The sequence below is a fragment of the Salarias fasciatus genome, chromosome 11 (genome assembly GCF_902148845.1).
Source record: "Salarias fasciatus chromosome 11, fSalaFa1.1, whole genome shotgun sequence".
Classification (NCBI taxonomy): domain Eukaryota; kingdom Metazoa; phylum Chordata; class Actinopteri; order Blenniiformes; family Blenniidae; genus Salarias; species Salarias fasciatus.
In genome coordinates this window covers 8,203,327-8,220,376 of record NC_043755.1, presented here as the reverse complement: position 1 = coordinate 8,220,376, position 17,050 = coordinate 8,203,327, and the positions used below count along the sequence as shown (strand labels likewise).

At 44.5% G+C, this 17,050-nt stretch overlaps 1 protein-coding gene across 3 annotated transcripts in view; it reads left to right on the top strand.

Annotated features, from left to right (window-relative positions):
* bcam (basal cell adhesion molecule (Lutheran blood group)) overlaps positions 1-7,924 on the top strand; it is a 53,715-nt gene extending 45,791 nt beyond the window's left edge. For 2 of the 3 annotated variants that reach the window (XM_030102048.1, XM_030102049.1), the window contains 3 exons: positions 2,088-2,229; positions 3,621-3,720; positions 5,781-7,924. In XM_030102048.1, the coding sequence (XP_029957908.1) occupies positions 2,088-2,229; positions 3,621-3,720; positions 5,781-5,783 (245 nt within the window). In that variant the 3' untranslated portion in view covers positions 5,784-7,924. Of the gene's footprint in view, positions 1-60; positions 94-2,087; positions 2,230-3,620; positions 3,721-5,780 lie in introns of all 3 variants that reach the window. The other variant, XM_030102047.1, reaches the window with a different exon arrangement.
* Positions 7,925-17,050: the final 9,126 nt, after the last annotated feature.

Below are 17,050 nucleotides of genomic sequence, written 5' to 3'. Positions count from 1 at the left end.
GTGTGTTGTGGTTGTGGCTTTGCTCTGCTATGGGACTGAGAAACTCTCTTTCTCTCAAAGTGCTGCTCTCTGGAAATCCTGTGCTAAAGTCAGGTCTGTATCGCTAACCCTACTCACATGTGTACGGTGTTCGTCTGCAGCTGTAAGTTACTGTGTGTGTGTAGATTTTGTTGTCTGTGCACACACACACACACACACACACACACACACACACACACACACACACACACACACACACGTACACAGTTAAGTAGTTAATTGCATTTGTGTGCCAACAAAAGTTGATGTTTTTGTGTATCTGTTGTACTTGTATTACTGTTGTTGAGAGGACGGACTTTTAGGGACTCGACCTCAGCTTCAGAATTCAAAGGTGCAGTATTTAAGATTGGTGTGAGGCCACGTTTGCCCTTTCGGTGGCAGTAGTGAGTAGGAAATTTCTCAATTTTTAGTAACCAGTTTCAGACTCATTTTATTTACCGTTATATCTTTAAGTGCAGATATTTGCTTTAATCTGTTTTTTTGATAACACTGAATTCGAGCGAGGCTCACTTCATTGGTTTTTTTTCACTCTTCTGTCATTCTTTTCATGCTTTTCGGAAAAAGATCTTTTATGTTGCACCTTTAATAATTATTTGTTTCTTCACATATTTTGTCATAAAATTGTCAGGAAAAAAGCAAAAAAAAATTTTTTTAAAAATCTGATGTACTGTATATTTGAACATTTATATCTATAACTTGACTTTCTTACTTTTTTCTAAAAGACCCTATTTGAAAAATAAAGTAAGAAAAAAAATGTTCCCCTACAGTATTGTTAGGTCAAAAACAGCTATGTAAAAAGAATATTTTGAAATAAAATGCAAAATAAGGCATTGCTATTATATATATAAAGTTACAGAAAAATAGTTCCAGTTCTGCATCAATTTTAACGATAATAAAATAATTAAATACGTGAACATGTGATTAAACCCCAGTAATTATTTTTGGTGATGAGACAGAAATTTTATCCTGAATTTGCCAGTCTCGTTGGACTGATGGACTCAAATCAAAGTAGTGTCATTTTCAGGGAATATCAGAGAATTTAATGCTTGTTTAATACAATGTGAGGTCAAGTCAGGCCTGTTATTGTCAGTGAGGACGCCTCACAGCGTAACGCCGGCCGCATGCTTCATCTTGACACGCTCATTGTTTAATTCAGCTCAGCTGAACTCATTTTGAGATCAATTTTACCACAAAAGAAAAGCAGAAGTGCCGCGGCGGACCGCCGGAGTCTCGTCATTACTGTGAGGTTACCGGGCTACCGGAGGAGACGGCGGGAAGTCGGAGCTCGCAGCCAAGAAACAGTCCGTCGTATTGTCAAACTATGAATGAAATGAGGTACAACATGCTAATATTACATGCTGAGGAGCGTTCGCTTTTTATATAAGCACCTGTTGATTAAATTTATGTTTTAAAATCCTCCGTGCCAGTTATAGTAACCATAAAGTCCTCCCAACGGTAGTGATACAAGAGTGGGTGGATGGTGAGTATGCTCAGTGTTGTTCTGCTTCGTCCGGCTGTCTGGTTGTAGCTGTCAGGATTCAGGCCCTGCCGCTGGGTCCCGTCACATTCCAGCCATCGCATTCAAAAGTTAAACTAACCTCACACTCCAATCCCCGCCCCTTATCCTCTCCAACCCATCTATATGTCTTCTACCTGGAACCCTCCCGTCCCCCCCCCGTCCCCCACCCCCTCCCTTCACCGCCCTCACCCCATTCCCCACAAAATGGCACCCCCAAATCAAATCACCGTCCTTCCCCCCTCTTACCTCCTCCTCCTCCTCCTCCTTCTTCACTCACACCGGGCAAATCAAACACCACTCATGGTGCCTCTCTCCCCGCCACCCGTTCTTACCAATCAAAAAAAATCCCCACTAAAATCCCCCCCCCCCCCGCCTGCACTGTGATCAATCCCCCTCCCTACGTGCCCCCCACCTCCCCCCTCGCTCCCCCGCCTCCTTCAAATTTCCCCACGCTGTCCCACCGATCCATCCGCCTCCTCCACCCCTCCCTCCGTGTGTCGTTCCCCCCCCCTCCGTTACGGCCCTGTAGCTGACAAGCAGCAGGGAGGCTCCAGCGGGGTGGTGATCGCCGTGGTGGTCTGTGTGCTGCTGCTGCTGCTGCTGGTGGCCCTCATCTACTTCCTGAACAAGAGGAGCAAGCTGCCCTGCAGCAAGAAGAACAAGAAGGAAGTGTGAGTAGAGAGACGGGGCCAACGGGAACAGATGGGATGAGTGTGGACAGTAATAAACTTGGTGATTTGATAACCACTATGTGTATGTGTTAAAAAAAAACACACACACACACGCTGTTATTTCCCTGTCATGGTGCTGTTTGTGAAGGAGGAGGAAAATAACCTCTGCTGCAGGAGTTTCAGTAAAAGCCTCATGAAGGCATCGGTGGTGACAGAAGTAAAGCAGTTTGTTTTCAATTTAACACATTCTTTTTAGGAAAAGTCAGTCATTATTGTAGTTTATATTTAATCCATGCATGAATGGATGAAGCAACTTGTTCATTTACAGTTGTGCACACATGAAGGAGGAAGCATCACGAGAAATTTAAGAATCTGAAAGTCCGGCGCATTCAAGGTCAATTATGAACAATTCTGAAAAAGAAAGCAAAGGGTAGAAACTGTAAATTATTTAATTGACACATTTTTAGAACTGAATTTGTTAATAGAGTGTAATTAAAATCATACAATTAGAGTGAAACACTTATCACAGCTGTAGACTATCTTAGAAAGGCTTACCACATATTTCAAATAAAAACATTCAGCCAGCACACGGAGTTATGCTGTTACTGTCCCTGAATCCCAGCACCTTTTAAAAATATCTCATGAAGTGAAAAACATTTGGTTGGGAAATTGAATGTGGGAGGGGGGTCGAGCTGCGTGAGGGAGGTTTGTCCTCCCACACTTTAAAAACCCCTGAAAGGAGGTGTGCTTGGTTTCCTTGTTGGTCAAAAGAGGCTGTTTTTCAGCTTTTGATTTCTGTATTATTCCACAAGCAATTCTGGCAGTTTTACGCAATGATTGGTAAAATAATGTGTTTGTTTATCGTATGATAATATTCAATAAAGCCATATTTACTGGCTTTGTGCAGTGTTAGAAAAACAGACTTTTTTCAGAGGTTTTTGAACCTGTTCTAATAGCAAACCTGAGATGTGGTTTCTTATTTTCTCATTTTTCATGGCTGTTTAAGGCGTTTTTTTATGTCGTCGGGCTGATTATACTTCCAAAATTTGAGCAGCGTGCCACTGAAAGTGTTGTCACATCTGTCTCCTCAATCAAAATACCCTAATTAGTGCGGAAGGCTGTTTTATCTTTTCTGAACGTTATTAAAGTTAAGTAGCAATTAAACAGCCAAAAATCTTAAAAAGTTCACTAAAGAGAATATTAGTCTCTTCCCTATTAATGCCAGATGCCACAAAAATCCATCCTCACTGCCAAGTCCTTCTCCTCTTTAAAAGATAATGAGTCAAAACAGAAATCGGCCAGACAGCTGCTCATATCTGGCACAAATTCACATCTTACACTTTCTTTTCCGCCAATTTCTCTAAAGCTTTTCATGCTGTTTCTCTGCGCAGGGCCGGTGGAGAGGTGAATAATGACATTGTTGTGGAGATGAAGACTGACAAGGCCAACGAGGAGGCCGGTCTCCTCAACAGAAAACCTCCCACAGAACAGGTGAGTCCGGTCGCAGTGAGGCGTCCTCTAATCAAACAACAGTATGGAGTCATGGGAAGACACGGCCACAGAGAGTCAAGTGTCATCAGCATAACAGTGAACTGAAAACCTGTCTTTTAATCACAGAATGTTCTAGCAGAAAGATAAGAGGCAAACCTTTTTAAAACCATTCCAGACAGGTCAGTATGATCCCTCAGTCTATTAAAAACAATTTGGGAGTTCGTTGTTTTGGAGGTAGCACTTGGGTCAAGTAGTACCAGGAGTAAGAGTCGATTAGTGTCAAGATTTCCCTGATGACTTTTAGAGCTTTTTTTCCTATAACGTCTCTGTGGTGTGTAGAGTCCTGAAACCCGACTGAAACAATTCAGTGATTAAAGAGAGCAACTGATTCAAAACAAATCGTCTAAAGTTTTGCTTGAAAAGGTTTTAATTTTCATTTTCAAGTGTGAATAGGTTGATTTATTAGTTGCTTCATGGATTGATCAGCTTGTTTATGAAATAATTGTTTGGTTTCTGAATTGATTTGATTGGTTGGACAGTCTATTTATTGGGTACCAGCTGTTCAAGAATGGTCTCCAGCTTCAGATAAGCTAATAGGTAACTTGTGCATTTTTCTTTGCAGAGGTTTAGGAGCAGTTTCCTACTTCTGGCTTTATGATCAATGCACAAGCTCTCTGTATGCAGAAACAAGTCGAAAACAACCAGTCAACAAAGACAGCGCGGCGCAAAGAATGGGGGGAAAAAATGTTTTCATAGAAATAAAGTCTTCATGTTGTCTGGGTTTATTGCCAGAAATGTGAAATTCGGGCTGCAGACATGAAAGAATGAGTGATCCTCTACGCCTGTAGTCATGTTTTGATTTCCTCCAGTGGGGAATATGTTCAGCTTGGCTGGCTATTTGAAGGTGTAGAAGGCTGTAGGAATAACTTAAAAGCAGCAAACTAGCTGGACGAGCAGCCTCCTTATGCTTTATAGCAACAACGACGCCGCTCCTGCTGACATTTATTTACCTCTTCATAGCAGCGTGAGAGGAGAAAAAGTCTCAGAAATGTCTTCAGACGCCTCAGTCGTGCCGATCGAGTGCCTAAAGTCTGTTTTAGTTCAACAAAAGCAGGTTTGAGAAAACAGTCTTTCAGTTCAAATGATCGACCGTGACAGCTGTCAGAAGTCATCGCTAATATAAAACTTTTCATCGTGGAATTTATAGTAGTGGCATATTTAGCTTGAATTTGAAAGGAGGTCGAAGCGAGTCTTGTTTTATGTGATTTTTTTTTTTTTTTTTTTTTTTTTTGAAGCCCTGACAGAAAACTGAATGGCATTTCAGAGCTACGGCAAAACTGCAGACACATTTCCCTTTGCTTTTGAAATGGATGGAACAAGAAGATGTGAAAGTCTTTCTCTGTACGCTATCAAGCAATGTTTCTTTCCTGGGAAGTCATTAAAAATATATCACCCTGTAGGCTGTCGCCCAAAAAGGCTACAACCAAGCCACAGAGACATTTAATTTCATTTCCACTATATCAAGGAAAGCTTATAATGCTTTCAGCTAAATAACGAACGCTGGCAAACGGTGATATATTTGGCAGCAATTTGTTGTTGTAAAACGTTCTGTACGTTCTGCCCTTAACTCTTCCCTGTCAACTTTTAATGAAGGTGTAAAAATTCTCATGACATAATAATGCAAGGAATACAACGGGACAAATAAAACCGCATATTATATATGACTTCCAGGCAACAAGAATATCCCGGACGTTTCATCCAGCGTTATATAATACGTGAATTATTCATTGATTGAATTGAATGTTAATGCTAATGCCCTGCTGGGATCTTTACGTGCGAGTTTGTGGACAGTTAATTAGCGCTTGATAAGCTGTTGAATAGCCTGTGAGTAAAAGTCTAAAGGGGATAGATTCGTGATGTAAAAGAAATTGTGTCCGATTGCTTTCAGGCATTAAAAAAAAGACTTTTAAAGACTTTTTTTATCTGGTTTTGCTGTTTAGTGTTCCAAAGTCAACACCCTGCTCATGCTATTGGTCTCTGTGTGTTTTTCCCTCCGACAGTGATAAACACCAGGTGAATGAACGTAACTCACATCGGGATGAAGGGAAGAGGATGACAGCTATGAAGACAGCAGGGCTAACTTTTTTACGTTTGACTGATGGAGGGGGGCAGCCGCGGTGGAGCTGGGAGTCGGTTTTGTTTTGGGGACTTTGGGGGGGTTGGGGGTTTGACACCATGCTCGGTCTTGTTCATGCTCGTTTTAAAACCCGGATAACACCAGATGTCTGGAGTTTATCGTTTAAGCTCCGTCCATCTCGTGCTAGTCCCAGTTTCTAATGATACATGTGCACAATCTGATTGTGTCGTCACTGGATTACTTTGTTGTTTTGTTTAGTTTTCTTTCACCAATCAAATCTGTGTTGGACTCCTCAAGCAGTACGGGGACGTCCAGTGAAGCCTTGGCAGACATTCAACACCAGAAGTTTTCTTACATGCTGCCAATGAAACAGAAAAATGCCATAAAAACACAGTTAGGTCACACTTTTGAATTAGTCTGCATTCAAACGAATCACTGAACATCTTTGCTGCGTTGGAGTCCGCTCTTCAAATTCTTCTTCTCAGCCAGTGGAAATACAACATTCTGTTCTCCTGTTTGATTCACCTCAATAACAAGTGATGATTTACGCTCACAATATTTAATCCCCGAGCACACTGTTCGGCACTCACAGCTGTAACATTTTTGCTCAAAGAAGCTCTGTGTTTGCTTTAGTGCTGTTTATAATTGCATTTTTGCCACCTGTGAATGTTTTTTTTTTTTCTCCTTTTTTCGATATTCCTAATTAGGTTTCAGTGAGAGCCACTGAGACATTTAATAACGTCAATCCTTTCTCCAAAATTGCTTGCCTTTTATATCCAGATAATATGCTGCCAAACAAGCAGGCTTATCGCATTGTACAAATTTGTTCTCAGCGTTTCCAGGACACATGTACGTTAAGTCAGTGCACCGATTTGTTTGCTTGTCTTTCTGTGTTTCCTGTTATTTACTTTAAATTCAAATATTGGTGAACCTGTCCATCATGCGGTAGGAGCACAGTGCGTTATGTAGAGTCCAGCGGTGTCTGCTGTTACCAAGCTGTTGACTATAATTGCCACAGTTTCTTTTTTGGGGGGGGGTTTCTTTGCCTTTCTGTTCTCTACTCTGGGGCAAAAATCCAGAGTAGAGAACAGAAAGGTGAGAAACTATCCCCATGAGCACATGGCGGCTCGGCTCAGACAGCCCAATTATCATCAGCGTTCACTGTGAAATTGGTGGAATTTTGGTGAAACGTTCGACAATCTCAACCAGCGGCCCGCTGCGCAGTTGTTCTCCCATGACAGCAAAATGAGCCTTTCATCGGCAGCAGCAACAGATTCGCCTGTTTTGGAGAAATGACGGCCGCAGACGGGCTCACTCCGGGCTGAAGCGGCGGAGGCTCAGACAGGCGTGGGAGGGATGTGGGTTTTGCTGCTGGAGTTTGTGATGTAACTTTTATTTTTACCAAATGAAATAGTTTTCGAGTGTCACAGCAGGAGCGTTTCTGTGATTTAGGTACTTTATACTGGCATTTTTGTTCCTCCCCTACACTGTCGGTGGGCCAAAAAGGTTTGATAGCAGGTTGATGTGCTCTTTTACTTTGTTGTACACTGGAACGAATGGCCTTGATATGTTTTTTTGTTTTGCTTTTTTGAAAAAAGGTCACTCCAAACCACTACTAGCAGCCAAAAGCCTCATTTTTTCTTTTCAGTGTCTCTCTGCTGATGTTGCCATAAACGTACTGACTGTTAGGAAACCTGTAGCCGCAGATGGAGATCGATTGATGATCCTGGACGATTGTTTTTGACTTGTTCATATAAAAATATTGTGGTGTAAAAGTTGTTATTTTAGAAAGGGGGCTTCTTAATTTTGGAACTACTGAGTTTTTCTTTTTCCCACACTTTTTCATTCACTGAGAGCAGAGAGATTTGGTTTTTTAAATTTTATTTTAGTTTTTATTTGTCTCTCAGTGCTTTATGTCTCTCTCTCTCACTCTCTCTCTTTCTGTACTGTATACTGTATATTTTGTGGTACACTGTTTGTGACCTCTGTGGTGTGATGATGCTTTTTATTTTGTTGGAGCTGTGTAGAATTTATAATGAAAAAAAAAATCAAGAAAAGCCAATCCCACTCAGTATTCTGTCTTTTTTTCAACTGTCTTGTGTGTGTTTGTTTGTTTGTTTCAAAAAAATGTATTATTTTGAATGGAAACAAAAAAAAAATCTAAACCTGCACTGTCCTCCTCACAAAAGGTTCAAATCTGATGAGCAACAAGGCCTTTTTGTGTGGGGCTTCCATGCTGTCCTTGTGTCTGTGTGAGTTTTAATTTATGGATATATCTTTTCTCACACACACACACACACACACACACACACACACACACACACACACACACACAGCTGTAGTCTTGATAAAGCAGATAATGTGGACTGATGGAGAAGTCGTGTGGAAGCTGTGTTTGCCCATTTGATGAGGCAGCTGAAACCTTCACAGGCCTCTCATCTAATTTCTGAAATCTTCACACATCAGTAGTAAAATTGATTTGGATGTATTTCATCCATGTATATTTCATTCTGGCACATCCAAGAATGACATCTAAACTGATTCCCAGCTGGCACAAAATTTTAATCTCTTTGATATAACCGGCTTTATGTAAATTTTTTTGCTCACATTGATTGATCCTGTGATTTGTTGTGACAGAACAGACAAATCGAGGAAGCCCGCGTTTTGCATTAGCACGGACGAGGCGGCTGCCGACTTCATGTAGCAGCGCTCTGCCTGCTCCTGTTTATGTTGGGAAATTAGCTGAAATGAATCCATCAATCATCGGTGGATGGCTGCGCAGCTTTATGCACAGATCAGTAACAGTTAGCAGGATGAGTTTTATCAATAGCAGCTATAATCACACTCATCCCTACATCAAAAGTCGCCATTATTCAAGAGACAGCATGGAAAAATAATTACCCTAAACCTCAGTGTGGTTGGGTCAGACTTGAAACATCTCATTTCTCCGTATTGTTCGGCTTACATAATGGCGTGCTCTGACCTTGTTCCACCTCTTTAACAGGTTTTACCTCCACCATGCATCCGCACGGTGTGTGTTCATGGGCCTATCAGTGCTTTTATCCCGACACACACCCGCCCGCCGCACTGCGGGCGCTCCATTAGGAAATTAAAAGTCTCCCATCAATGTGACCGGGGTAAAATCGATATGTGCTCTGAGTACAAAGCAGCCGCACGGGCGAAGGGCGAGACAGGAGGGATAAACGCGAACCTCTGCGTCATTGTCGTCGGCCCGCTGATGTAATGCTGTGAAGGATACGACTTCAGGGCTTCACACTGGAGGAAACCGTCGGTTTGCTGATGCTGTGGGACATTTTGACGGCGGCACTGCAGCGTAGTGGTTTGCATTCTTGCCTCACAGAGAGTCTGTCCCCGGGTTTCCATGTGGGGTTTGCATGTTCTTTCTCTCCTTTGCTGTTTTCCCACAGCTCAAAGGCATACGCGGACATTGATCAGTGCCTTTATATGACTGAGTGTTTGTGATTGGCAACTTCCCAGATCCCTCACATTGCCAGAGGGGATTTTCTTGAGCTTCCACCGACCCTAAGTCTGATGAAGCTTTCCAGAGAATGAATAGCTGCACTGTGTGTCTTGAGCATCTTCATTTCAAAGTGAACTAAAGTCCTGCTCCAAGAACAAGTTGGGTTTTTTTTTTTTTTTTTTTTTTTTTTTCAGTGTTAGGCAAACGTAAGCTGTGTAATCATAAACAAAGTAAAGCCAGAGTTTAAGTGTGTGATGGCGAGTTGTGTATCTTCCTGGTAGCACATGAGAGAAAGAGAAATCTTCTCTTGCTTTGTTTTACAAAGAATGAGAGGCTCAGCGCTGGAACAATGAGGGGGATTACTGTCATTCTTCACCGTGTCCTTTCCTCCTTCCCTTCTACCCGCTGGGAGTCTTCCTGCTCCCCTCACTGGGTTTAGTTACAGTAGCTTTAAACTGATTTAGCCATTTAGTGTCAGCCTATTGAGGGATGACAGCCGCTGTCTGCCCCTTCTGTCCGTTTTAGCCAGCATCTGATGGCGACTCGGTCGCGCTTGGCTCAGCCTCGGCCTCAGAAAGCCGCGCGCCGCTCTGTTGAAATGGACCCGGGTTGAACGGATCTCTCGGGCGGCAGGCTTGGCTGATAATACGTGCTCCATCATCCTGCATAATCAGCCGCGCACACGACCCAGAGAGCAACGGGGCAACTAGAACATCATGGATGTGGATTAATAGGAGAATGGTTGCTTCAAGGGAGGAAGAGAAGGAGGAAGATAACTGATCGAGACACTTAAAGAGGCCAGCGGAGGATAAACGGAGTAAACTGAGAATGGATTGAAAAAGCGCAGCTGAGGAGGGGGGAGCAGATGGAAGGAGGCGATGGCGTGGAAGGTGGAGTCGTTGTCAGGAGGGGAGGAAATGAAAGTAATGGCTGGTGTGGACGGGCAAAACAGGATGTCCTGTTAAGCTGCCATAAATCTGCGTTGGCTGTGGGCTTTAAATAAATATGGGCTTTAAAGAAACGAGGAAAGGTAGAGGAAAAGAGCAAACGGTGTACCGCGAAGAGGCGAGCAGAGATAAAGCATGGAAGCGGGTGTGATAAATGTGTTTATCTCCCTCAGTCCCGGGGTTTAATATCCTGTGAGGCCCGAATGTGGTTACGGTTTGGGTGTGATTACGAGCCGCGAAACAGAGAGACGGTACCTGTCCTGTGTGTTCAGCGTGTGAGTGCTTACCTGTGAGCCCGCATTTATTTGCTGTATTTCAGATTTCTATCTCGCAGCGAGGCAGATTTGTTTCATTGATTGTATCAGCGAGCGTGCTATTAAGCCGGGGAGCGGCCGATCTCCCGCCACCTGAGCTTCGGTGTGTGTGTGTGTGTGTGTGTGTGTGTGTGTGTGTGTGTTTGAGTGTGAGTGTGTCACTCAGGAGAGCCAGCCAACCTGCGGGATGTTTGGATATTAAGGCACAGCTGGGTGTGTTTTCTTTTTAATTGGTTCGGCTAGTTTGTGTTGTGTCTGACTAAATGACAGACAATTGCAGCAAGGGGAAATGAAATTCCAGCCGAGTTTATAAGCTAAAAACAATAGATATGTAGAAGTGGTGTGTTTGAACAGAGATGTAATGGAAAACTCAGCTTATGTGATTCACTCCCTCCAAGTCTGAGTTAATGGGATGTGCCGACATGCAAATCAATTTTTGAAGGAGTCAAAGGTCGCTTCAATTCTCCACAACAAGCTGGAGCCAATTTCAAGCTTCAAGCCAAGCTGGTAAAAACACAAAGTCAGGACTATTTTTAACTAAAACAATTCACTTTTCTAAATCATACGCTCTCAAAAAGCCATCAGCAAGGCCAACCGAACAAGCCAGAGCCGAGATAACATCAACTCAAATCCCTCGTGAAATAAACACATCGGCTCTCATGATTAGTTTCAAAAGTTTGAAATATTTTCTCGTCCATGTTACAAGAGCAAAGCACTTTGATAGAAAACTAATTCGTTCTCTTCACACTGGAACCCTTCAGCCCTGTTTTTCTTTCTGATTCTCAGTGACAGCTTTCGTTCACATTTTACTTATTTTGTAGGTCACGCTGTTTGCCTGTGAGATTTTAAAACAATTGTGGAACTAAATGACTGAAAAAATGGATGGATAAATTAGGCCCTTGATAAGTGTGATAAAGTTCTGAGTAAGTAAAAGTTTCAATCGCTGTTCTATATTGTAGTTTGAGGTGAGGATTGTGACATTTCAAGAACAATTATCTAGTTTATAAACTAAAGCATGTCACCTTTTTCTATTTTATTGGATCAGTGTTTCACTTCGGGCTATTAATGTTGAGTTTCCAAACATGTGTCAAGGTGAACTTTTCACCAAAAAAATCCATATACTTGATAGACTCATTTCGTATCTCTGTCAATGATGTTGATGCAGCGGTAAGTTTTGAAACATGTGAAAAAACAAACAAATTAATTGTAAAATGGCTACAACATTAAAAACATAGCTTCACTTTAAATGTAAAATATGACACTTTTTTAAGTTAGCAACAACACAATTATCCAATTTGACTTCTAAAAAATATCGAGATGAACAAAACAAATATCTAACAGCTTATTTATATTTTGGAAACATTTTTAAAAAAATTCGTATTCTTCAGCATTTACCGTCTTATTCCTAAAGAGGTAGTTTCATGTGCAAGACTTTTTGAATCACTGTGAAAGTGTATGTCTGCATCAGCTTTATGTGCACAATTTGTTAAATGTGATTTCAAAAAAGTGTCATCCATTTTTGTAATTCTCCCTTAATTCACTAAATCTGGAACAATCTGCACCATCTGAATGAGCTTCCAATCATGAGGTTTTACGGTTACAGGAAGAAATGCAGTCATTCTCAGATGTGGTGACTGCTCACCTGTTCCTACACCTCAGTAGCCCACTGAAAATGTCCCCTGCAGGTACCCATAATTCTGACTTAAAAGACAGAGTTCTGAGTTTAAAGTCAGAATTCTGAGAAAAAACTCAGAACATATTTTTTTTTCCCCCAGTGGCCCCAATCCTCCTCTGTATAAGTGCCTTGAAGCACCTCAGTTGTAAATATTCATCTTTCTATCAAAATACTTTGATTTGTGGTTGTCAACTGGTGGATTGCGAGTCAAAAGTGGGTCACAGGTCCATTTTCAGTGGGTCGCAGGGGACAATAAAGCTTTCCCCACACACAACAGTGTGTTGTGAGGTGGCGTCCTGTTCTTTGTATTAGCTAATTCACAAAGCAATAAAGCAATAAAGTCCAGGGAAAAGATCTTGAAGGTTTCTTCATCCTCCCTAACAGTAGATGGCGATGATTCAGGTTGACACTCATCATTTATACCACAGAAGAAGACTGCAGCTCTAGACTCTGGGGTATTTTTCAGCTCCTGTTGAAGAACTCTCTCCAGTTGTGGTGCAGCTCTGTGAGGAGAACAGCTCTACCTGTACCTGTGAGTGTTTCCTCTCAGCTCTGCTCAGCTGAACACACACAAACACACTGAACACACACACACACACACACACTGCACGTCTACTAAACGCCAGACTCTTGTCAGGAGATTAAAAAAATGAATAGTTCTTCTATTGATTCCTCCAAACTCAGAGTTACATCAAATATTGAAGTGAGGTTTGCGTCATTTACCTACAGGGAAGGTCATCAAAACAAAAGCTGACTTTGGATATTGAAGTTTTTGTTGAATTTGTCTGTGAATACTGCTACTGAAGAATAATGTTTTCTCCATAGTCCAGTGTTGGTTTTGATAGATTCAGTGAGGATTCTCAACTATATCTGACTAAACTGAGTTTTTTTAAAGCTATTTCTCAGTAGTTGTACTTTTAATTTGATATATTTTACATGAAAGCACTTTTAAATGCTCTGGATGTTTTCTCTATCTGATGATTAATGCTTGAATCAGTGACCGAATAGCTTTAATAAGACTGTTATTTATTCATTGAGTGGATACTCAGTTAAAGTTGCATATTTTGAGCCTTTTTTGAAATGACTTTTCTCAGTAGTTTGACTTTTTTATTTCATGTTTATCCATGAAAACACTGTTGAGTCTGTTAAGAAAGGCAGAAGTTATTGAGGTAAAGAGTTCTGCTGTTTATTAAAGTGCATCTGATTGAGTATCGAAAGTTACGAAAGTAACTACAGTTCTATGAATCCCGGATGACCGTCAGAGAGGGTGCTTAAAGCACTGGAATGTTCCCTTCGCGCATGCGTAGTTCAAGTATGTATACCAACAAAGTCACTCGTGACCCCTGGGTGACCCAGGAACTGTATAAGTTCAGGGCTCCACCCACAATCATCTCCTACAGAATGTTCTCGCGTGACCACGAGGATTCCGAGTGACAGAGTGCTCTGGCGGTCATCCGGGATTCATGGAACCGTAGTTAGCAGTCTTGGAGAGGAGGATGGGGGCTCTAATGCAGAGTATCTTGAGGAACTCCAAACATCCACTGCACGACACAGTTGCAGCTCAAAAAAGTGAGCGGAGTAACAGGCTCCTGTCATTGCGCTGCAGAACTGAGCGCTTCAAGAGGTCGTTCATCCCCTCAGCAATCAGGCTGTATAACAGATGTGCCTGAGCCAAACCAATTACAATCCGAGCACTTATATTTATTGTACTGTTGTTATTTATTTGCATGTGAATGATCTGTGTGCTGCTGGACACCGGAATTTCTCCCTTGGGAGATTAATAAAGTTTTTATCTATCTATCTTATCTGTTACATTCGTAACTTTCGTTCTATTTCATCCCTACTGACCGCCAGAGGCGGTGCTGAAAGCACTGGAATGATGTATGCCAACTTGGTCACGAGGAATCCCAGAGACCAATCCCACTGAAAAGGCTCTGTAGGGCCCAGTACCAACCGCAGTAGATGCGGAGGCACAATGGCCAACCTGTAGGACCTGGAAAAGGTGTCAGGCATCGCCCCGATGGCGACAGCCCATAGCTCGCCCAGGGGCACCCCCTTTCAGGGCGACCCATGGCGTGGACACCGCCCTGGTGGAGTGGCAATGCACACCCTTGGGCAGCGGCCGCCCTGCAGACTGATAGGGATGGCAAATAGTGTTCACAACCCAGTGGGACAGGCACTGCCTGGAAAGAGCAGAGCCCGACTAGGGCCTCCGTAGTAGACAACAGGCCGGTCAGATGTCCGCACATCTGCCGCAGCAGCCATGTAGCTTCTCAGAGCTCCAACTAGACACAAGAGCTCTGGCCAGCGCGCCCCCATCCGGGTGCCACCGGAGGCATGCCGGGCGAATAGACAGAGCGCGCAGGTCCCTCACACGCTACGCCGTGGTAACGGCCAGCATAAACGCCATCTTACGTAACACATACTGCAGCTCTGCTGCTGCCAGAGGTTGAAAGGGAGGCTGACACAAGCTCTCCAGCACCAGATGTAGATCCGAGGTGGGTGCCCGCGGGCTCCAGGGGGTGTGAGCCTTGTGCCTCCCTGAGGAAAGCCCACACCAGAGTGTGGTCCCCAATTGCGCCGCCTGCAACCATGCACGGCAGGCTGGCACTGCCGCCACATACACTCCCAGGGTGAACAGGGACCGGGCTACGTTCAAAGACTGCAAAAGTCTAGGACCACGGGGGACCGGGCAGGGCACCGGGTTCTCCCCATGGCTGTTGCACCACTGTGCAACCAACCTCCACCACTATCATACAGCCGCCGGTAGATGGCGCCCCAGCATCCGAGGCGGCTCGCCCGACAGGCTCCGAACAGCAGCGACTTGGGCCCCTCAGTCACCAGGCACAAGACAGAAACGGTGAGGACGGGGGTGCCCCACCCGGCCACCACGCTGAGACAGCAGAACCCTCCTGCTGGGAAGGCGCCATGGTCTGCCGCGGAACAACCGGCGGAGCAGAGGAAACCAAGCCCGCGCCGGCCAGTAGGGGGCCACCAGCAGCAGTGTGTGTGTGTGCCCCTCCAAAGCACCCTGATGGGCGTTGACCAAGGAGAGGGGCCGGCAGGAACGTCCAACGAAGGACTTGTGGCCAAGAGTGCACGAGTGCCTCGTGGCCCAGAGGCCAGCGGCTCTCGGGGGGTTAGGTGGAAAGTGGCCACCTCCTAAGCAACCCCCAGCGCACATATCCCCCATGGAGGCACCACCCCCCTGGTGGAGGATTCCAACAGGAGAGGGAGTCCATCAGCGCATTGAGGCCCCTGCAGGCACACAACCTGCAGGCCGGCCAGACAGGACGCCAACCTTCCGCAACGCCACTGGGAGGCCTGCCATCACCAGACGGGCTTGCCCATGAAGCCCGGCTGAAGCTACAATTCTACAATTCTACAATTTCATTTAGCAGACGCTTTTGTCCAAAGCGACGTACAACACAAGCAAGAATATAGACATAAGAAAGAAAGAAACCATTAGTAAATGCTTCAATTACTTCAAGTGCAATTGGTCAAGGGAGTTGCCATCAAGTTGCAGAAGAGGAGCCACTACCCCCCCTTTTTTTTTTGTGTGTGTGTGTGTGTCAACTTAGTCAGTGGTACATAAGTGCTGGGTTTTAGAACACCTGATCTATTCTTCCCCGAACATGGGGTCGGATTAAGACCCTAGGTGTTCTCTGAACAATTGAGTCTTCAATTGTCTCTTGAAAGTAAAAAGAGACTCGGCGGAACGCACCGAGTTAGGTAGTTCGTTCCACCATTTGGGAACAACAGAGGAGAAGAGTCTGGCAAGAGATTTAGAGCCGAGCTGGGCTGGAAGCACCAGATGTCTCTCACATGCAGAGCGAAGAGGGCGTGAAGGAGAGTAGACCTGGATCAGGGAGTCCAGGCAGGCCGGAGCCGTTCTTGTAAGCGTTTTGTAAGCCAGGAGGAGAGATTTGAATTTGATCCTGGCTGCAACTGGAAGCCAATGAAGGGAGATGAACAGAGGAGTGACATGAGCTCTTTTGGGCTGGTTGAAGACCAGACGTGCTGCTGCATTCTGGATCATCTGTAGAGATTTGACTGTACATGCAGGGAGTCCCGCCAGAAGAGAGTTGCAGTAGTCAATGCATGATATCATGAGAGCCTGAACTAGAAGCTGTGTGGTCTGTTGGGTCAGGAAGGGTCTGATCTTCCTGATGTTGTAGAGGGCATAACGACAAGACCGAGAAACTGAGGCCATGTGAACCTTAAAGGTCAGCTGGTCATCAATCATGACACCCAGGCTTCTGGCTGAGTTTGTGGGCACAAGTAGGCTCGAGTGAAGTTGGACACTGATCTGAGGCTGGACAGATGGACAAGCTGGAAAGACCATGAGTTCAGTCTTAGACAGATTTAGCTGAAGGTGGCGTTCCTTCATCCAGGTGGAGATATCAGCCAGACATGCTGATATTCGAAGCTACGCCCAGCAGGGGATTGGACCCCCCGGCGGGAACCGCAGCCACCGCCCTAAGCTGGCCTCGTAACACCACAAGTAGGGTCCGTACAAGCCTGGGAAAAGGCGAAGCACAGCCGTCACCAGCTAGAGCAGGGGTCTCAAACTCCAGTCCTCGAGGGCCGCAAACCTGCATGTTTTCCATGCACGGCAAACGCAGAGTGGAAGCTAGCAGCCAGGCAGCACCACAATGGAAAAACACAGTCGACCAGGGACACCTGCTCCTCACTGCTCCGCAGTGCTGCCATCAGTCAGAGTATCAGGTGCCTGGGATGGTGGTGCGGTAAGCCGAGGGAAGGGGCGTATACGCA